The 23,820-nt window shown below is 36.6% G+C and overlaps 1 protein-coding gene across 1 annotated transcript in view; it reads right to left on the reverse strand.

Moving 5' to 3' along the window:
* Positions 1-3,263: 3,263 nt before the first annotated feature.
* LOC137617370 (casein kinase I) overlaps positions 3,264-23,820 on the reverse strand; it is a 33,783-nt gene continuing 13,226 nt past the window's right edge. Inside the window, exons 3-7 of the mRNA XM_068347392.1 lie at positions 19,048-19,235; positions 13,473-13,650; positions 13,064-13,217; positions 8,601-8,870; positions 3,264-5,976 (exon numbers count right to left, since the gene is read on the reverse strand). Of these exons, the coding sequence (XP_068203493.1) occupies positions 8,631-8,870; positions 13,064-13,217; positions 13,473-13,650; positions 19,048-19,235 (760 nt within the window). The 3' untranslated portion in view covers positions 3,264-5,976; positions 8,601-8,630. The remainder of the gene's footprint in view (positions 5,977-8,600; positions 8,871-13,063; positions 13,218-13,472; positions 13,651-19,047; positions 19,236-23,820) is intronic.

Raw genomic sequence — 23,820 nt, forward strand, 5'->3', positions numbered from 1 at the left:
TCTTAAGGTTGCCAACTCCATTGCCTAGAGTGTCAGGGGTTGCATGACACTGCCTCATATACTGGATAAAAGTTAATATGATCATCCACCCAGTCCAGGGCAATGCCCATGGGATCCGGTCCTGGCAACTGTAATGAGGCCTTCAATCCTTGAGGGGCCCAGAGTGCCAATCAATGACCCCCCCCCCACCCAGGCTAAGCCATGTTTTCCTCCCTTAAAGGCCGTTGCACTCGCAAATGAAAGGACCTTCACTACAAGACTCTAGCTCAGGTTAGTCTGGCTCAGAGTCCTTGAGATATCCTGTCCCCGAGAAACCTCATCCATCGCTGAGGCTGAAGGTAAAGCAGCATGATCGGGAGACTCGACTCCCCCCTCACGAGTCTGATGGTTCTGTGTCAAGGACAGAACCGGGAGCGTAACCAGGAGCCGACTTAGGCCTAGACAAGCCAACGGTAATAGGAAGAGGACCCTTTGGAGAAACACCAGGTGCTTCATTTCTCTTGCTGTGGGCAATTGAGACAACTAACAGTGCAGAGGAAACAAGCTCTCCACCCCACATTCTGGTCCTACCAAAATGCACACGTGCTCTAGTGCGGCTCTGAAAGGTGTTATTCTATATAACCAGTCAAGGGGTTCGATGGTAGTAGGTGCAGAAGGCCAGTAACCAGATAGCTAAGGTCAAGGAGCAGGGAACATTAGGGGCTTCCTAACTTGAAACTTGCTGATGTAGATCCAAAGACTGGATGGAACCCTGCAACTTACTCCCCTGAGACAGATACGGGGTGCAGACTCCCACAAGGACACAGAAGCACCAAAAGAACCTCCGTAGGTTCCTTAAGTGTTACCCAGTGCATCTAACAAAACTCTTTGCTTGCTTCCTTTCCTCAGGTAAAGGCCCATCCTTGCACCAGATGCCACAACCTACACAAATCCCAGAGGTGCATGCGAACAGTTTTATTTACAGCCGGATTCCACCCCTCACCCAGCAACGAGCTTCTTACTTCCATAACAAAATCAATAAGTTTGAAGGAGCTGTCTGTACATCAGTGCAAGGCACTGGCTTAAGTAAATGTGAAGGTTCTCTGAAAGGAGAAGAGTCAGACTTCTCGCCCCACACTTTCACTAGTTGCATAACTGCTTTTTAACCAATTTTAATGACCGATACATGCTAAAATTTTCTCTAATTAAAGGGCGAGTGTTTGTATGCCAAGTCGGAACGTATGACTTTCAATACCCCCCTTAATGTGTCATGCAAGAGACACGGCAGATTTGATACTAAAAATATACTCCTTGATAGTCACGAACACTTTGGGCCAGGAGTTCAATAGTTGTAGGACCAAATTCCTTGAGGAATTTCTGGTACATACAAAAATTGATGTCACAAGTAATCTTAGATTAAAATCTATCTCGTAGAGGCAGAGTGACCTGGCCCATTTGAGGTTTGACTGAGACTAGGTCGAGCCTCTTCCAGATGGGATTGGAAAACCTTGCCCTAGCAGCTCTTTGTTTTCAGGTATTTCTGTCAATAGAATAGAAATAGGCTCATCAGACTGAACTGATGACGCTAAGTCATAACCGGAGAAGCTTGGATGGATAATGCTGCTTTGACAATATCCCGAATTCATGCAGAGTGAGAGTTGGGATTTCAAGGGTTAGCCGTTAGGGCACATGCACGTTCTCTTGTGTGACAAGTGCGAGAAGTTGGTGTCTCACAAGTGTTCGCTACTTGAGGGCGAAACTCGAAACACATTAGTTATCGTGAACCAACTTCAAAGGGATGGGGGCGCCACTGCTGAATATACGCAAGGTATAGGTTGTGTGGCGATTTGCTGGGACAGTAAACCGATTTCCCCGCCTGAACCGGAGAATCCCTTGCAGTGGTGATTGTTCTACTGTACTGTCAGTAGGCGAGCATAGCTCGCTGGGATCTTACGCACCATGGTGGTATAACGAGGAGCCAAGCCCACTGGGATACAGGGAGAGGGGGGCGAGAGCTTCGCTGTTGTTCATTCCAAAGACCTAGAACTCGCTGGTGACAAATCACAAGCAAGCTTACAAACTGCTCAAGGTGTTCTCTCGAGTAAGGAATGCTTGAAGGGGACGATGCGTGAGCGAGGTTACCTTTTGAGAGGGACAATCTGCAAGACCTCTGGGACAGGAAGCACTGCAAAGGAAGAAGAGGCTTAGAGGACAGGGCTGATAAGAAGGGACTCTCCCCTTTCGGAATGGTTAGGCTTAGGCGATTCTAGCTGTAGCATAGTGGGGTTCCTGCTGTGCGGCATACTTCTACACCCCCAGAATCAGATCCGTCGAGGTGAAAATCAAAAGTTCCAAGGATGGCCATCGCTCACGAAAAGCATAAAGAGAGGACTTAATGGATGAAGGAACAAAACTCCACTACTTCTCTAGGGAAAGCAACGGTGCTTCTGGACCCGAAAGTTATCCGGGGGTCAAAGACACAGCCTTTTTATTCATCCACTGAAGAAGACCGAACGAGCAGAGAGGGGGGGGGGTTTCCCCACGGAAGAAGTGTCTCTTTCTTGGCCTTTGAGGCAGAGCTCAAGTGCAAAGAATCCTTTTACAACTTTCTTCCTTCTTCACCAGAACTGTTCCCACTGGGTAATGGCTACTCCCCACATGGAGACTTCTTTTTTGCAAGGAGTGCCCTCTGCATGACGGGCAAAGCTGACGAGGGTTGTCCGTCTCTAAGGAAGACTGGAAGGTGCCTCAAACACGGCCGGTTGTGCCCGGATAAAGTCGCATGCTGCTTTCTCGGAAAACAGTGGACTCACACCTGAAATAAAAAATAGAAATGTTAGAACAGTCCGTGAACTGGAAATGGAGAGGCAGCAGAGTATATCCAGTTTCTAGGAAAGGAAGGCCAAATCAGAAGTGATTGAGCTAGTGACTGTGCGGGCTATGGCGAGTTGGTCTCCTGCTAATCCCCAGCTTCTGCCAGGAGGTTGGCTGCTACATTGCTCATAGTTTTTATGGCCTGAACACCAGCTTGGACTGACTACCTCCTACGTAAAGAACAAGGGTTTGTATTTAGTGTTTGAACATAATAGGATATTGGAGATTGTTGGTGGAAGATCTGATCAAAAAGCTACATATCATTCATAACAACAGCTGAAAAGTCAAACAAGCACCAAATTTGGATAAAGACAAGTGACAACATAGAAAAGAATAATTGCAATAGTAGTTTGTAGAAACCTTCAGGCTTGAATAGATTTATCCTACAAACATTGGTAAAGAACTGACAATTAGTTTTCACTGTTTATTAGACTACATTTCTATACTACAGTTTCACGTGACTGAAAATTAGCATGAATGATGAATCACAGTTAAAAAAAAGTAAGTTACACCTTCTTTCAACTTAGTCCAGGTCTTCATTATTATTTATTTTCATTGGCAGGGTCAACATGGTACATGACCAACGGATATTACAGTATCACATGTGCAAAAAAAATAAATCATTTTGAGCTTAAAAAGAAGAGACAAAGTAAAAAACTCACTCATTATAATTCAATTACTTGCTACCTTTCAAAACAATGTACAGCTCACATTCATGCAGTCTGTTGTCTTTCACACACTCACAAAAAATAAAAACTATTAATAATGGACCTACCTATTACAATACCCTTCAAATATAGCTTTCAAACCTATTCACAATCAGATATACTGTATAAAGGTAATTATATTGTTACTAGAAAAATTAAATAACACTCTTCATTCATACGAATGCAATATATGGGTCAATGCCCAAGTCTCTCATACATTTATACACACATCCATACATACATACATATATGTACATATATATATGTATGTATGTATATTTCACATGTGATAGCAAAATAACCATAAATCACTTAAGTATTATTTAATCACCTACTTTTTCCAAATATATTGTGCAATGACACAGCATTACAATTTGAAAAAATGTAGTGTCACTGCCTTAAGCATTTCCCTAGAAGGTCAATCTTGAAAATGAATATTCAAGTATTAAGGCTTTCTTTACAAAACACATCTAGGGACGCAAATAAAATACTGTACAGCGACTGAGAGACCACTGCACAAGACTACCTCATTTTCAATCTTTTCATCTCCCCAGTTCACTGGGTCATAAGTAATTAACCTATGAAGTAACCCTATCATTTATTTCCCTGGGGGACAATGAGATGCTTAAAGACTTTACCGCTTCTGAATGCAGGACAGCGATTCTAAATAAAATACTCATAATAGAAAAAGTGATATACTTTAGCTTCACTTCCGTCACCAAGGCAAGGCGGGCAGGCCAATCTTTAGTAGACATTTGACATAAAAGAACAATGAGATGCACATCATTGGAGAATGTTCCTCCATGCCCCGGTGCCACCCACTAATAAAGCTCGTCAAAAACAATCCTAACTTTTACTTCCTTTAAGGCTCGATAATGTTATACTCTTACAAAGTACTAACACAAAAAGAAAACATATCCTTAAAGCATTCAAGAGTTTGCATTGTTTTTAACATTTGCTCCTGTCAACTTCTCGCAGGAAGAAGACAGAAGTGACTCCTATACAATAATAGGCATTATCTCACACCACTGAAGAAGTTTACTTCCTCATATAAGACAAACTGATAAGGACAACAATAATGTCATGGGGATATCCAAAGTTAAGATATCTCTTGAAAAATGTACAGGTCAAGGAAAGAATTACAGCGGTCATTCTATGAGCTGAGAAGAAGACTTAAAATTGGTCAATTACAGAAAAGAAAAATAGGAAAAAGTAACATCCATCAAATTTGCTATTTCTTTTTTTTTTTTAATTGGGATACTGTATTCCCAACATTTTACTAATTACTTGGGATTGTATTCCCAACATTTTACTAATTATTTATTACTGCTTTGACTATACATGGGGGAAAGAATTAAATTGTTAAAACACACCTGCCATACACATTATCAACAAGTATACTCCATTACAAACAGCTTAACAATATAGCAAAGATTATACAAGAATTTGCTTGGGTTATGTAGGTTAAACACTGAGTCTTGCACAAAAAAAGAAAAAAAAAATTAAAATGACATAAGACTAAGGAACAATCCTCTTTGCAAAAAAATGACTGTATAATACATAATTACATGTAAGTCTTACAATTTTCAATTACTGTAATATTAACATCAAAATCATATTCCTCAGTATTATCAGTTGCTACAGCAAATATTCATGACATGACTGCATGTGCAGCAATACAGTGCTGAAACTTCAACAAAAAATAAAATAGCAAATTTTCCTCTCACTGAAATAAATTTTATAGATTTTCTAATAAATATCACTAAGGTTCTGTACACAATAAGACGAAGCATTACTAATTTTTTTTTAGTTTTTGTTTTTTTATGAGTGGATTTTAAGATGATATTTCCTTTTTTCTACTTTGTTACCTTTGAAACTAAACCAAAAACAAATAAGCCAAACCTTTGATTTCATTCTCCTTCAGAAATTAGTTGAAAAGATTTAGTTCTTTCATAAGAATTTTTTTATTTACCCTTGTGCCAGTGTTAAAAGTTTTCATGTTTCACTTTATGTTCAAAAGTAATTAAGAGATATTAAAACATCCTTTCGTTCACTATGCTATAGTTTTGTATTCACCAAACACCACATATAATCACAAAAACTTGCAAATAAAAAATTATAACCAGTTCAAGATAAAAAAATGAAAAAAAAAAAAGGGACTGAGCAGTGCATACTGCACAGTCATTTTGCCAGGGTGAGCTGCATAACGGTTTGCAAGAATTTCTAAGACTGGGAAAAGCAGGTTTTTTCTGTCTGCTTTTTAAAACTGTTGCCAAATCCTTTGGACAAGTGGATACGGTCAAAGTCCTTCATTTCTTTGTCCATTTATGATTTAAAAAATGGGGATTACCACTAGCTAGCTCCAAGCTTTTCAAACATACTTACCTGGTAGACTCGTGTCTCTCCTAATGTCCTCCTGTTCCGGGGAAGAAAGAATGTTTAGCAAATAGGTATACTGTTTTCTGTTGCTTGAATAAAAAACCAGCATATGTGGAATAGCATACATAATAAATAATAAAATTATGTTTACAACATTACCTTTGTTGTTCTTGACTGAGTACTACTGTCCCTCTAACCAGGGTAATAAGGTATCACATGAATCTCAGAAAATTTCATTGAAATTAAATATTTCAATACTTACCTGAAATTCATGTTAATTCCCATTAGCTCCCCACTCATAGTGGTTTTGAGTTTTCTACACAATACATATACCTCGGATGGTGGCAGCTGGGGAAGACTTAAAAATGCGCACTATAACTTACCACGTCTTTCCAGTGCATAGACAAAATAAATAAACTGACCAACCATGAGAGAAAACCTCAACCCCTGAAAGTTTTCATCTCTTTTTCTGGCAAAGATCAACATTCCTCACAACAAACTTTGCTTCAGTTAATTACTAAAACAGAATGAGGAAAAAAGCTGAGTAACCATGATTAACTGAATGAGACATACAGAGTTACACCTAACTGATCAGTGTTAGCTTGACCAAAAGCAGGGAAAGAAAGTGGAGAGCAATGAAATTCTTTTTATTCTTATTTACTCCACAGTCATGAAGTGTGTACTTTGAATTAATAGCTCACAAGTTAACATACATGCAAATTATTATTACTGTATTTATAAAATGTATGCCTATTCTTAATAAACAAGTCTAATGGGCAAGCTTTCTAACCTCATGGCACTTATATTAACGAAACAAGATTTTATTTGATTTAAAACTTAAATGCTAGTTGTTGGTGTCTGCGAGGCTTTCTTTGGTGAAGATTAAACTGAAAACCTTGAAGTTACACCAAGTATAAATTACAGAAGGTTATTCATGAATGGCCGAGGCAAGGGACAGGTCAATGTCCTAGAAACCAACCATATATACACTCTTACATATGATTAGCACCCTAGACCCCCTCCACCCAAGCTAGGACCAAAGAGGGCATACAAATATCTGTGAATGACTCAGCAGATAGAACTATAGGCTCACCCAAATAATTCCTAGTTCACTCGAACGAGTTTGCAGATACAAATAGAAAGTAGCAGTAATAATAAATGGCATCCACCCATTGACTGAGCAACCAAGCCTCTGCTGACAAGACTACTAATGGCAACTATCAGTGGTATCCATTGGTTGCCTCATTTAAAACAGCCCTATATCAAGATGCCTCAATCACTAAATGGAAGGAAGGAAGATCAGCAGTCATAAGCAACATATACAAACCATCCTGGACCTGAATTCTGGAGCATCATGCATAAAGGCTTTTACATTATTCAAAGCTACCTGTGGTACCACAAACGATATCAACACTAAGGGTAAAATAAGAATTAAAAATAAGTGAAGTAGCATTCTATATGGTATCCTCATTCAGTGATGCATAGCCAGCCGATAGTAGCAGTACAAACTTTACATTAGTAAAAAAAAAAAAAAAAAAAAAAGTGGAGATGCCCCAGGAATTGCAGGCAACATCATTTTCATAGTCTTGTTAACTTTTCGGTGTGACAAATTTTAACCTCTATCATAGACTTATGTATACCTCGTACTGAAGCAATATCTGATAGAAAGGCATTCCTTGACTGACATATCTGATAGAAAGGCATTCCTTGACTGACAAAGTCAACAAAAGATTGACAACCTCTTACAAACAAATGGCATTCTGTTTACATTTAAGATGAGCTAATCTTATAATTTCTCTCATAGACATATTGGAACTAATGATCCCCATCCCAAGTCTCCCATACTGTTCAACTTGGGGCAAACAGTGCTGTTCTCATATAAAGCAGCTGAATACTTTGCCAGATATTCCTCAACACACAATGTGGAGCTGAAAAAATAAGTTACACAACACAAACTATAGCCTAAAGGTTTTAATTTCATAATCCCCCTTAATGCTAAACAAAAGTACGTAACTTGCTCCCATTCTATCCACAAGCTACGTAACAAAAAATAAGAAAATTAAGTTAAATTGAAATATACATTAGGCACCAAGAACAGCACCCACTTTATGTTAATACAGGAAAAAATAAGTACGCTTAAATCACAAGAAGGGAGACAAAGGAAATAGGGTTATTTTAATAAACAAACTAAATCTACAAAGAAATACTCAGGCATAGGACTGTATTCATAAAGGAAAAGCTGGGGCAATGACAAGCATTGGCATGAAGACAAAAGGGGTGAGCAATAAGTTAAGTTATGAAAGCTTTGAAGCAGAATAATGCTAGATGCTGAGCAACAGATGAGAGAGTACAGCAACACACAGTAGGTGCATTATTCTTTTAACAATAAAGATTCATGTGACGGAGTTATACAAGGAATAAGCTTTATTACGATTGATAAATTGTAATGAGAAAAATAAAGTAAATTAAAATTTCTCAAAGCTTAATTCAATTACAATGCAAAAGAAAAAAGTACTGTTAGACACAAGTGTATTATCATTAAGGGAACAAACATTAATAAATTCAGCAACAAAACATCATTACATAAAAAACCAGGGAATGGGCGCTAAAGAAACACTAAGGAAGCAACTTCACACAACTGATAAAAAAATTCTAACGAACCTTCTTTTCCAATCACCTTCATCCAAGCCCTCAGAGTTGTTTCTGTGTGCCTTGGGTCGCTGCTGCAGGTTGGGGAGTGACGCCAGCTGCTGCTGCTGTAGACGCTGCCTTCTGTTTCAGCATCGTCCAGTCAAAAGTGTAATCGTACTGATGGTGGAGTGTGCGGAACAATATGCGGAACAACTGGCGCAGGTACATGTAGTCTGGAGCTTCGTCAAATCGCAATCCTCGGCAATAATTGAGATACATAGCAAATTCAGCAGGGAAACCCTAAAGGAAAAATGAAAGATAAGATGAGAGCTGAAAAAGGTAGTTTCAAATTTTAAAAATTTATAAATTTAAGGAGAATTAGCTTGAAAAATTCATTTTTTTTTTCTACCTTGTTTAGCCTGAAAAACTACTACCTGGTTTGTAAACAATGGCATAAAAGACCCCAAGTTATATTTCCAATCTAAGAGGTAAATAACTGCAGGAAGCTAAGGCATCTATACAAAGCAGATCGTCATAACCTTTTACAATACATAATTATAAAGTAACAGATACTATTAACCATGAAAAATCCTATTGAAGAAAAAAGTTTATTTATATCTAAATTGTTTACCCAGAGTTTTGAGCGAGTTCATATACTGCCAAATGCCAGCATACACCATATTTGATTATATATATATTTTTCATGATTTAGGGGCTATTTAACCAGGGGGAAATGTTTCTATTCTTTTCTTCTGCTACGTTTTGAATAACATTCTGCATCTTTGTTTTCTTAAGCTGAATTATATTTTGAAAGTTAGAAAATACTCGAGTTTCATTATTATCATTCTCAGCACCTTGCTTGATTATCCAATTATGCATATCTTGAAGAATTTTTCTTAGTTCAGTAATTCTTTACAGTCGTATCTACCCAAATTATACTATCCATCTAACAGCATATATACACTTGCCAATCTAAATTGGTTTTCTAGTTTTATTCCAGCAGCAACAAAAGTATCGACCAATTTGCTTAGTTATGTAGTTGAATCATAGGAAATAATTTTATACATAGTTCTAATACTTTCGTGTAGATAAGATTCTCTCAAGCCTCACTTGATAGTTTATCATCTTCTGTAGGTTAACTCTTTCTTGCACTGCTTTCACAATAAAGCTGCTTTCCCTATTGGAGTCTGACCTTGTAGCATTGTTTCCAATTGAGGTTGCAGCCTTGCTAATAAGAAGATGAGATTCTGCTACAGTAATCTATACATTACTGTTCTCATAGTTTTATACGGCAATATTATTAACTTACTTTCATCAGTTTTATGTAAGGTTTGTTGATTGGTTCATGTGTGGTAGGCTTATCAAGGCACCAACTTAACAATGATGTTGGATCCTTTTCCAGGTATAGCTATTTTCTTCTGAGGACACAAATATTTAACTAATATTATTTAGGCTTGGATCGTACAATAGCCTGTTCCACTGTCTAATTAAAATCATATTGCTGGAGGGTACACTACACTTCAGATCAATTTCCAGTTAATCTTCTGTTCCCCGGATGTTGGACAACAATAGAAAGGGCAAGGATGCTTCTCGGTTTGTCAATGGTTTCTTTTCTTTATTTTTTTCATCATCTTTGATAATCACTTTCAAAGCAAGTAATACCAACCTCTCTGTGTGGTCACATTTAGATTGTTATAATAAATTTTTCACTTCTCTTTAATAGTCTAATTATTTATTTTTTTTTTTCCCCAGGAGAAATGATTGCTCCATAAGTATTGTTTATTTTTGATAAAAAATTTTTTTCTATTTTCCATATGCTTCTTTCCTCTTCAGATGAAAGAGGGTGGAGTTAGTTTCTGGTGGACATAAGCATTTTTTTTTCTATTCGTTTTGTTAAGGTTTCTCCACATTATCAATATAAGATACCAAGAGCAAAATGATAAATGAATACGAAGGAGGTACAATATACTGTATAAGAGGGGCGAGGCATAATAGGAAGAAACGTGCAGAATTGGATACTTTTATGACTCGGCGAGGGTTCAGGTCCTCTCTTCAGACATTGGCAGCACAACTGGGATAGTCTTTAATAAAGTATAACAAAAATATGAATAATACGAAGGCATTACTTCAAGCACGTAGAAACCCTTCGGCCCTTAAACTTGCCTCTGATGACTGAGGAGGCCACCAGTATATTCCTCCTGCTAACAATGCACCTGGTTGACCAACATAGGGTGTAGCATCAAAGTACTCGATTGCATAACAGTGTAAGTTTGAAAGAAAGACAGAACAGTTGTACCTTTCTGTCAATGACAAAACCATTATGGTTATTTTGTCAATCAACATCAAAACTGTGGGATAACCATATGATCTTGTATGAGAGGTGCATGCTAAACTTGTCTAAGGAAAAAATGCAAGTGTCTCCTGTACACCTAAATAGATCTTATCTTTCAAGCGGTGCCGCCAATACATCACTTGATATGTTCAAGAACAGAAATGTTCATACCTAGTTTAGAAGAATGCTACCATGAGGTCCCTGTCATAGAGCTACCAAGAAGATATTCCTCATCATGGAATGGGTACAGGAAGGAAGGACATAAGATAATGTAACCAAAGGAGTCCCCTAACTTGTGAAGCAACCATCAATGATACCTCCACAAATGGTAGGTAACCAATAACATAGAATCAAAAAGGTTGTTTTTCCCCCACAGGAACTTGACTTACCAAGACAATTGTATCGAGCTATGATTCTCATTGGGCATGAGACACCTCTGAACTATCATGATCTTCAAAGAAAAAATTAATATTGCCTCAAATAGGACATAGCCTTCACAATGCAAATCAACCAATCATTATAACACATCCAAAGATGCAACCATGAGTAAGGGTAAACATGCAATTATACAACCGTTGAATTGTTAACTGTACAAAGCATAATTCTTAACTATTCCAATACAATATGGAGGTAGAATGGTATATCAAGGAGTATTGGTGGATAGTATTGGAAAACAAGCATCTTCCCGAAACCTATGAGGTACAAAGTTGTCCTCTTTGATAGATTTCTAAACAACCCAAACCATTCCATCACACGGTTACTTTGAGAAAGAAATTTGCACTAGGTGAAGCAAAGACTTGGCACTTGCTTCCAAGATCAATCAACAGGATAGAGGGGAGGTCGATGCCTTTTGTTGGGTAGATTGCAACTGTCCTGAAGGACATTTACTCAAGATTAACAATACATTCTTGTCATTGCCCAAGCTAGATAGGTGTCCCTCAATTTTAAAGGGCTGGAGAAAAAGGACTGCCACATCCAATCCTTAGCTGCTGTTCCATGTTGGGATCTTTAAGAAGAACTAGTCTTTATCAATAACATGTCTAGGCCCAAGGACTTAACCACTGTTCTCTTCAAGACTCAAGGTCCCTAAGGACACGGCACAAGGGAGAATTCAGCACTGATCTAAACCTTGGAGCAACAAAACACACTGAATACATCCATCACCAAAACAAAGTGCCCGAGTTTAATAAAAAAAATAAAAAGGCAGCCCCAACATTGGTACCAAGAAGAACCAGCAACAAGGACCAAACATCAGTCACTTATGCACAGAATCAAACACCAAGGAATAACTAGCACTTTTCATTAACAAGAAGCATTGCCTTTATACAACCGTACCAAGCACAGTGACAAGATACTGAGAAAGATAAACAAGTTACTAAAACACCATCAGATGATTAGGCTCTCTTTCTCCCATTGTTATTGTAAAGAAGTCTCAATAAAATGTATGTGCAATACAGAGAACAGAAAGTATCAGTGAGATTTTTACTCCCCCCCCCCCCCATTTCCACTTGCAGAGATGTACATAGAATATAGGAAATAGTCACAAAAAAATAAATATTAATTATATAGAAATCATATACAACAAATTATGTTTGAATGATTACCTTCAAATAATAAAAACACCCACAGTGCATTACAATTACACTCATAAATAATTTAACCAGATCACCGAGTTACATTTCTTAGGTGTACCACTTGCAACTTGTCTTGCATGGCACATTGTATATGTGCTTAATGTTCCTAGTAGCTGCAAAGCTTTCTAACTTTTCATTTGTTCAATTATGGATTTTGCAACTCAGCTGTCAAATTGTTCATGCCTGCTTTCACAATGCCTACAATTGTGACATGATGGTCTTGTTAAACTAATTAATAAATGTGAAAATACTAATAGAGGATCCTCTAAATTTCTTTTGCTTTCTCCACTACTGTAAATAATGATTCTAACTACAATATTGAATTATTTTTTTTTCACTATGAGACTTTATAAATAATTTTACACTGAAACCAAGAATACCAATAAATTCTACACTATAATTCTGCAGTTGGATCCGTAAACCAGCTAGTCCCAAACTCTACCACACTTTCAAACACATAAATGATGAAAATATTGAAGACAAAATTTCCCATTCCAAATGACAAGTACAAAGAAATGTTTATTTACCTTGCAAAGAGACTCGACAGGAGTGGACATTTTCTTTTCACTAATTTTCTCATATTTCTGTTTTTTAGTGGCAGCCTTAAGACCTTGCCATGGCAAGGACCCTCGATTGAAGTACATCAATACATAGCCAAGTGACTCCATGTCATCTCGCCGGCTGTGAAAATTCCGTTTTAGTATTTATCAGTCTATACATAATTACTGGCACTGAGACCAGAATACTCTAAGTATTACTAAATAATCTGCTACTAATATTTTGCAAAGCTGAGAAAACATTATCTTCAAGTACAGTGTTGGAGTAAACTAAAAAATTTAAATAGAAAATAATTCAACTTTAATCAAATTTCAAAAGGTTTCAATAAGCTTCAAATGCAACATTTCTTTATATCTGCAACAAAAGCAGAATCCTTACCTTTGCTCAATACCCAGATGAGCATTGATAGATGCATAACGAGCAGTACCCGTAAGGTTTTTGTCTTCTCGATATGGTATGTGCGCTCTTGACCGGTTATCCCTGTACTTCTTCGCCAAACCAAAGTCAATAAGGAACAACTTGTTGCAGTGGCGCCCAATACCCATTAGGAAATTATCTGGAAGAGGATATTTTTTTCATTAGTAATACCTATTTTATTCATATAAGAAATTATTAAAAGATCATGCAATTAAAAGACTATGACCTTTTATAGAAATTATTAAAAGATCATGCAATTAAAAGACTATGACCTTTTATAGAAATTATTAAAAGATCATGCAATTAAAAGACTATGACCTTTTATATGCAAAATACCCAGTCCCTTGCATTTGGGAATCCCAAAAATTGTCTGGGGCAATATCTGCTATTGCACAATATAAGTTCCTTTATCACTCGACAGTTGCCCAGACAATATCTGCTATTGCACAATATAAATTCCTTTATCACTCGACAGTTGTTCGGTGACATTTGAAATTAGAATACAGTAATTATTTGCCAAGTCAGATTCCAACAAGTTGGAAAATTCTTTTGGATGTTGATTGATAGAGATTTGTTTTATTGCAGAATTCCTGCTGAACAACACAATTATCCTGGGTTCCAGTTTCACAGTCTTTAACATGAGTGAGAGCAATATACCTTTTAAAAAGGTTTGAGTATTAACATATACAGTACAGTGATACACTATCCTACATCATTAATTGGTTCCAAGAGACCCAACGTGTAGATTTCCGATGTAGGTCGGATCATCACTTATTATAAAGTGACTTATGTTGCTATACAGTAGATATATTGAACATAAATAAATACTTACAACCTGCTATCATTTTATCAAAACCAGATACAGTACACACACTAATAACCTTCCATATATAGTACAGCACTTCGTTATTGTATACTATAGAAACCGATGTAAGGTTGGAAAAACGACGTAAACGGTATTTTTTTTTTTTTTTTTTCAATAATTAAGGATGAGCAATGTAAAAGTTGAAAATAATTTTTTTCCAGTACTTAAGGATGAGCAATGTAAAAGTTGAAACTAACTTGAGTTGAACCAAAATAGAGTATTATTATATTCTCATGAATCATGTGATTTTTCATATCATACAACCAACCAAATTTTCCATCCATTACATCATTTAACATATGGCATGCAAGTTCCAATTTTGCTACATTATACTAAGGAAGGTGTACCAAAAAGCCAGTTATTTCCTTTAGCTACCCTACCTTCACCCTCCCTCCTCCAGCTCTTAGAACCTGAAATCTGCTGAACTCAAACAAATCAGTATTCAAACAACATTTTGAAATTTTTTTGTCCTGAGAAAAAGAATTTAAGAGGTAAAATGGAAAATTGTGACTAAATAAAACCTGTGTGGCCGACATGTTTAAGACCAGCACCATTATGTCCTCTCAGACTAAAGTGGTACCATCATTTTTTGCATATCAGCTTTACCTTTTTTCATCAATTTATTTTTGCTGATAAGCCACAGATAAGAGAACCATGATGTAAGTAACAAAATAGGTAATTGCAAAACCGATGGTGCACGCATGACTAATATTTCCAAGCAGTATGGTGTTAAGAACAAATTGCCCCATATATATACTGAAAGAGAGAACAAACAGAGAGCTATGTTGCCATAGGAGTAACATTCCAATAAATCAAGACTAATGACCTTATAAAAAAAATTTGAGGGTCATAGCATTTTAAATGTCACAATACGCATAAAAAATTTATAGCATATAAACTGCCTTAAAAAATACAGGCACTAGTAAATCTTATAAAGCTAGCAGAAGATGGTCCAATATATCGAAGAGGAGGAATGGCTTCGATAATATAAGTCATGGCGAGGGTTTTATTTTTAAACAAAGCAACAAAAAAGTTGTCAGTACCCCTGATGAGTGGGTTAACTCTCTTGCTGTGTGGGAATGCAAGTGGGGACCTGACATTAAACCCCTGCTTATTTTCCATTCCATAAACTCCAAACAAGCTAGATGTTATAAGGAGAGCTAACAGTAAATCTTTGGTAACTAGGCAATTTTTTCACTGTTTGGGTACATGCGGTCCTTGGACCTTGAGTACATTTCATAATATCAAGAATCTCTACGCAGTAGTTGCTCAGAGGTGTTAAGTCATTCTGATGGGTTTCTTCCACTTCATATTTTCTACTGTTCAAGTCTTATATACAAGAATAAGTGGAGGTTTCTTCCTGAACAATGAACTCTGCCAGGAGGAAGCTGTGGCCAAAAAGTGTACCAGAGAACAGATTCGAGTTCATGAATATCATCTCTAGGATAGTCCACTGGCTTAGACTTCTATGGAGATGATGACGAGGAGTTGGTGAAGAAGAACAGCACAGAGCTCACCCTACACGATCTCCAAGATCTTCAAAAGGAGCAGCAACAGGAAATGTCTTCAAAGCTGATGGGGGATGAAGGAATGATGCTCATACTTAAATGGTTAATAAAATTTTGAAATTGGAGTTGCAGAATTTTGTAGAGAGTATCACCTAGGTAAGGCGGTAGGAAACCACAATTTAGTTTTCACGCCAAAAGTATGGGACCTTTTCAGTGTTTTGAAGGACCTAAAAACAAAGGCTAATACAAACTTCCTTGGACAGGTTTTTAGTGAGAGCTAAAGTAATGAATTGTAATAAAGCAGTATTGATGAAAACAAATCTTGTAAAAACAATGTGAATGTTTAAGTAAACAGTTGACAATTTTATAATTTAGTCATTTCACCTATTAATACAAAATTATCAGAAATAAATTTTAATTTTCTTAAGACATTAGATCTCTGTAAAGTGTATGATGTTACTATTCTCCCCAACCCCCCTTTAAGTTAGTGTGGTGTGCAGTTGCACCCATCTCTTGAACGATTCCACATTTTTAACTGTCTTCACATTTTTTTATTTCTTTAATTTCTAAAACAAAGGAAAGTGGCTACTCCTATTCACTTAATCTTGCTCTCAATTATTGCTCTCAGTTATTATAATATTTCACGGAAAAAAGTTTACGGTTGCAATTTTAAAGTTAATAGTTGCATGTACTTTAAAGTGAAAGGTTTAAAAAAACTGGTAAAATTTGAGAAAAGTAGTGCGGGGTACTAAAAAGACTAGCAAAGATAAAATCATACGGTGAAATGAAAGTTTATGATCATTGACATTTAGACTTTTGTACATTTATTTTACATATACAAGACAAAAATGAAAATAAATATTCACGTGCCATAAAAAGTTTGATTTGTTTAACAATAGTTTTGTGTAAAACAATACTGTGGAGTTCTTTTGGAAGATGAAAAGATAATTTTGGTGTTATTTACTGGTGTGATAAGATTCAAGTTTAAAAACTGACCTACTCTTTTTTTTCTTTTTTTTTCTTTATCTACATGTTCAAGTAATACGTAAACATATAAAAGATAACTCACTACAATTCTTTGATGGTGAATGGGATAACGGTACAATAGCAACAGGGACATCCAGGAAGGGGGGGGGGGGGGGGGTTTAAAAGGTTTAAGTAAATACTGACCATCTGATACTGCCTTTCCTTCACAAAAACTTGCAATACAGGTATTTTTTACAATCGTATCCTACCTACTTTATCTCAATACCTCTTCATATACTGTACTTCTCTCTCACTATGTACATTCTAGGCTGTTAAGTGGTTTTGGTGGATAAAAGGACTAAACCAGTAGTATCTGAAGACTGTGATTAACAAACAAAAAAATTAGATATACCTCTTAAAATTCCTCGAAATTTTTTATTAGAAAACTTTACACGGGTATAACCGACTAAAGCGGGGTTTTCAGGCTGTACATCTTTTTCCCACTGAAAAATAGCAGCAGCTATCTGTTTGTAAGAGGCTTCCACCAGTTCTTTAAAAAATTTAATAAAAAAAACTTGAGTATAACGTATTGGCAATATTTTTCAAAGCCTCTTCTGATTTCATAATATTTTAAAACTTCTTTTGCCTAATTCAACAATGTCGTCTACTCAAATTCTAGGATTGAAAAACCATGCAATCTAATTGCTTCATCCACGTTTTATGGGGCAATAAAAATCATACTAAAGTCCCTCCTCCCATAATCGGCAACAGTTAACCCTATCTGGGCTAATACAAAAATAGGAAATTAGAGAAAAAATGAGAAAGCTTGGGCTACTTTAACTAGATCAACTACATATTTCCAAGAACTAAAATCTAGATTCACAACTTTATTCTCTGATGGACCCCACGCACAAAAGTCTAAGTTAATTATACCCACTGCTTTATATACAATATAACATTACAAAAAACATTCATACATGCTATTTCTCCAAGCGCAAAGGCATGACCCATAATTAGCCAATACCTTACTGTATGCACACCACCCGGTGAGTATCAGAAAACCCCCACCACATGCAACACCATCTTGTGAGTATTGGAAGAACTAATACATCACAAAACATTCCAAACTCTGGAAAAAAACTTGCTCTGGCCAGGAAATAAGAGCTTTTTGAGCTGAAGCATTCACTTGTGAACAAAAATGTACAAATAAAAAAAATTGGCAGCTAAGTATACAAGGAATGCATTAAATCGTGTTCATTAGCTTCTCACCCTAGCAAGGGGTTCTTCTTGGAAAGTCCATTTATGAATAGACTGTCTACATGAATATAGACACACGACCATACCACATTGAATGGTGTGTTATTCACCTTAAACAAGATGAAACATAAGATTATGACCGTAACACATCTACAACAACTTCCTGAATGCCCTTGGAAATCTTTTCCAGTTTCTCCCTTCCTGAATGCCCTTGGAAATCTTTTCCAGTTTCTCCCAAGTCCATAACCTCCAATTCACTTATGCCAAATTTAAGTGACCATTATCCTGAGAGCACAGCGCATTATGGCCTTTTTAGCCTTTGGCACCCGATGGTACTTTTACTTATTTAATGGGAATGTATGGAAGAAGCTTTCGGCTTAGGAGAGGGTTACCTGTTCTTCCAGACGAATGAGAGGCTAGCAAGGCTAAATTTAAGATATATGACACTCCAACTTGGATGATCAGAGCAAAAATTTAAGAAGGTTCATAACAAACCTTGTATGTCTCAAATCATGGCAAATCATTTGAGGTAGGGCAGGATGACAAAAATGCTAAGATTTCTCTTCAACACTGGACAGAAGTAGGGCAAGCTCGGAAGTGGCAGGAGGGAGACAGCTAGGCCCCCTAGTACATCATCCTACCTGTGAAAACCAATGGGTCATCTCCTCACCTGGGTCCGGGACCCACAGTGAAGCTGTCAGGCGTATCTACGACCAACTACACACAACAGAAAATGCTTCGTCCAAAATAAGGGATTTCATGATCTAATAAGTGCTTCAGATATTAGGGTCTAGAAGCATTGTAACTGATAAAACTGGAAACTGCCTGAACCTAAAAAATTGTTTAAATGTTCTTCAGCAGCCTCCCTTCTAGACATCGCAAATTACACTTATCAAAAGATAAATTTCAATAGATAGCAGCACATTACACTAAAACATACCTGGCTTAATATCTCTATGAATGAAGTTCTTGTTATGAATAAATTCTATCCGGCCAATCATCTGGTCTGCTAACATTAATACAGTCTTCATGGTGAAACGACGACTACAGAAATTGAAAAGATCTTCCAACGATGGTCCCAGTAAGTCCATAACTAAAATGTTATATTGTTGTTCTTGCCCAAACCATCTGGAAAAAAGCAAAACATTATTAAAGACAAATTGTAAAAAATTAAATTACAATATACTTCAATTTGGGGGAAAAAAGTCATACTTCTAATATGATTTTCAGAGAAACTTCCTTGCCAATAAAATATCTCTAAAAGGAAAAATTATAAAATAACTAGATGCCACATGCATTCAACTCATCCAATTTCTCTGAAAATGACTAATCTAGGACAGTGTTAACAATAAAATTAGTGATAATAAGATCACTATCTATAACATTTTTAATCAATAGGGAGTGCCATGCAAGACATTTTTGTCTAAGATCATTACCGGTACAGATTTTGGTTTCAATTCACATCATCATCTATCATTCATAGAGCAGGTTTTTAATAAAAATAAAATTTTTGATGTTTATAATTCAAGACTTTCATTAGCACATTGATCGCTTTAAATAGAGAGAAACGGTAAAAATAGGACAAAAACAATAAAAGGAAAACAGTAAACAAATAATAAAACTATGTGAAAGTATATCACCTTTGCCTTACTATCATATAGAATACTCAAATTTCTATTCACTCATACCAAACCTATCTTAAGTTCTGCCATCTTGTAACCGAGACTTAATTGCTTCCTCAAAGAGGTTCATAACTCTTGAACTTAACGATTCACATGTCAAATCCAATCACTTTCAATGATTTTAAAAACCTTGCACATTTTGAGATTTGATCTACATAGCTCATCAAAAACAATAACACATGAAAATACTCCTCACTTGAAGCTCATACATCCAAAAACAAAAATGGCATCATTCCATACCTTACTGGATTTAAACATAAGCATATATTAACATGGAAGTGAAAAATAAAAAAAAAAAACATTCAAAATAGAGGGAGTGCAAATGTAGAAATAAAAATGTGTCAAAAGAAACATTAATATATGGAAAGCATAAAATGATAATCTTTAAGCTATAGGTACGGATGGAAAGTTCTACTCTGGGGCACCTTATTAAAAGGAGGGCAGAGGGAATAGTTTCTTTTTTCAAGAATAAGATCTTCAATTGAAGAAAGTGTGCTTCGTCAATGTGTAATTAACCAGCACGTTTGGCTATTAGAGCATGAACCAAAAGATGGAAGTCAATCACAGCCTTTCAACCAAAGACTTATGCCATCCTAATCCTTTAACAATATGCTTAATAGCCTAAAGAGATCTTTAAAAGCTGCACATGTTGAGCAGCCACCATAGGCATTAAGAAGTAGGTATCCAAACCTTGTGAGAGGCATCCAAGTTAAAATCAGATTAAGGTGGTCTGACAATGCAAGACCACTACCCTCATTATCTGAGCAAACAATAGGTTCCTTCAATAGCCATTTTCAATGTGAAGCCCTCGACATTGTGAGTTCTCGCATGAACCATATGACTGGGCCCCTCAAACCATGCATCATACGCACAAAATGGCTTCACAAACCAAAAACTTTAAGGCATTTTTGGATACCTCCTCTATGAAGTTGATAGTTCTGATCCATATTGTACCTAAAGAAAGCCATACATACACTAGACCAAATATCCGACAGGTATTCAAATGTCTCATCATACACCGTAGTATGTCCAGGTGGTCCAGATTTGGCACGCACAAGCATAGGTTCTCACCTGGGGGAGAACTCGATGGGGGCATGAGACTATCTACAACCATATGTTGATCGCTTCAAACTCCACATGAAAGGAGAAGCCAGGGGAATACACTCAGAAAAACAAACAGAATGCGAGGAGCAAGAAGGTAGGTACCAAAGAGGTTATTCTGAGAGACAGGAGGAATAACCATTCACCCTAATAAGAAGAGGAGAATGCCTCCTTCCCTTCCTTTTCTTCTAAAACCTCACCTATTGGGATGGGCTACACAACATCCATTACAGAAAAAACAATACTGTACTAAGGAGGTATCAGCAAAGATGAAACACACAATAGATAACATAAGCCATACACACAAACACCAGCTTTCACTACGCCTTTACGATGATCACCAGTACAGTACTCTTCACAGAAACAAAGCAAATAATTAGAAAAGGTAAGTCCCCAAACCAACAAAACAAAATAACAGTTATACTCAAGTGAAATCTTCAACAGTGAGACAGTCAAGGCACAGCACTAAGTAAGATGTCTATCCACGATGACAGTTGAAGGAAAAGGGCCTGAGTTAAGTCATACAGGTGGGCAGGACCTTCCAAAACCTGCCCAACGTCCTTAACTACCTTGTTACCAACTTCAAAGACCCTTTCCAGCTCACGCCAGAATGTAATCCTAAATAAAAGATGAAGTTTTGTATTCTCATTGGAACATCTAATACAGTAACTGAAATACCCATACACTATACAGAAGGTCCTCAACTTAAACATCCGGAGATACAAACAAATCCAACTGAAAATAACAAAGATAAAAAAATACTGCAATAAAACAATATTATATCATTTGTAATAACCAGATATCTATTTCATATGAAACCCAACTATTTGTTGACTTTTGTAGCTGGATATCATAGACATGGAATTCAGGTTAGGGATACCTTTGGCCAAATTTCTTTTTTAAATCGACTTACAGCTTCAAAGTACCAAAGAACCAATTAAGTTGGTAAGTAGAGGACCTTCTGTACATATAGTGCACCCTTACCAGCAAGTGTATGGTACAAACTAAACCCCTCCAAAAATTGCCATATTTCATGCATGGTTACTGAGGTTTTCCCAAGCTTACACTACCATATGTTAGTACAACCAACCACAAGCTAGGTTACAATTTTAGTTCTTGGCTTTGTAAACAAATTATCTACCTAATGTTTACCCAGTAACTTAAGTTTGAAAATGCAAATAAAAGAACCTGTAAACAGCAGAAACCGAATTCTTATGTCAAACACCAGATTCTCGTGTTAGCTGTGAGCAACAACACAGGCAAAAAATATTCTATACACTGAACAGCAGTTAGCTTTAGTAGAGTACCTCTAATAACTAGTAGAGCCATCATTACATTCTCGTACTGTAATTATGTATTTTCCTGACAATCTACAAGTAACTTTTTGAAAATTGCGATAAAACATTTTTTATCTTTTTTCAAATATAGCTAACAATCAAAATGGTAATAGTAAAAAAAACTTATGGTCGTGTGATAAAAAAACAGATACTGTACATTTTTTGAAGCTGTATGATACTGAAGTGACCCCCAAGAAGGCTTCCTAGATTAATTTGTAGAATGTGGCATGAAGAGGCAAAACCTGATTAATAGGAGTTAGGAGTGTTGGGGAAAAGGGTTAAAAAAAAGGGAGACCTGACTGATTGCAATAATTACAGAGGCATCACACTTACGTCAGTTGTCATGAAAATAGTTAGTACTGTATACTTATTCTAAAGAGACCAGAGAGAAAGACTGATGAAAAGCTGAGAGATGAACAGGCAGGGTTTAGAAAAGGTAGAAGTTATACTGACCAAATTTTCATTTTGAGACATGATGTACAGCAATGCATAGAATATAGAAATCCACTTTTGATGGCACTTGAGGAATATGAAAAAGACTTTGATAATGCGCACCGGCCAATTTTGGAGTGTCTTGGATTATTGTAGAATTCCTCTTGAATATGTGAATTTGATTAAGTCTGTTCATGAGCATAGCAAGTGCTAACTATTAATGTTAGTGCAGTCCTATCAAATGAATTCCCACTGCACAGCGGAGTACTCCAGAAATGTGTTGTCACCTGTTGTTTATCCTCCTCATGAATTTTTTAATGTGTAAAACAATTAAGAGATGTTGGAGAAGCACTGGACTAGATTGGTAATAGGAAATTAGCAGACCTAGTATGCTGATAACGCTGTCCTTATTAGCAGAAAACCACCAGATTTGCAATGCTTGCTTACCAGAATGCATGAAATATCACACAAGGTTGGGTTCAAGATAAATAGGAAAGAGAGAGATGATGAGAACAGAATATGCAATGGAAGATGAAACGTCATTGGAAGGAGAAAGGATTAATGAGGTGGAATCACTTAGGTATTTAGGAACCATGATTAATACAGGGCTCTAGAATTAATGTTTAGTGAAAGATTGAATAATGCGAATCAGACTATGCTTAGGTTTAGCAAAATTTGTAAATCATACCATCTAAAATTACATGTCAAAATCAGATTATATCAGTTTGGTGACTTTGGTGTTACTGTATGGACATGAGCAATGAAACAATCTTAACAAATTTAGTAGAGTTAAGAACAAAGCCCTCAGAAGGATATTGGGAGTTAAATGACAGGACAGGATTTGAAATGAAACTATAAGAGAGATTACTAGAGCACCACATGTGGACAAGATCATGGTGAGGGATAGATGAAGATGGTTTGGTTATGCTCTTCCTACTCCCCAAGAGTTTAGTTCACTAAATGTTTAACTGGGTTCCACAAGGCACTCGAGGAGTTGGAAGACCCAGGCCTACATGGCTGTGGACTTAGAAGCAAGAAGTAGATGATGAATGGAAAAGTATTGAATTGAAAGTTCAAGATAGACAACTGGCGAAGCCCAACTGAGGTAATTAGCGTCAATAGGCATAGGAGCTGATGATGACGATGATATGGATATTTGCA

The sequence above is a fragment of the Palaemon carinicauda genome, chromosome 23 (assembly GCF_036898095.1).
Source record: "Palaemon carinicauda isolate YSFRI2023 chromosome 23, ASM3689809v2, whole genome shotgun sequence".
NCBI lineage: Eukaryota > Metazoa > Arthropoda > Malacostraca > Decapoda > Palaemonidae > Palaemon > Palaemon carinicauda.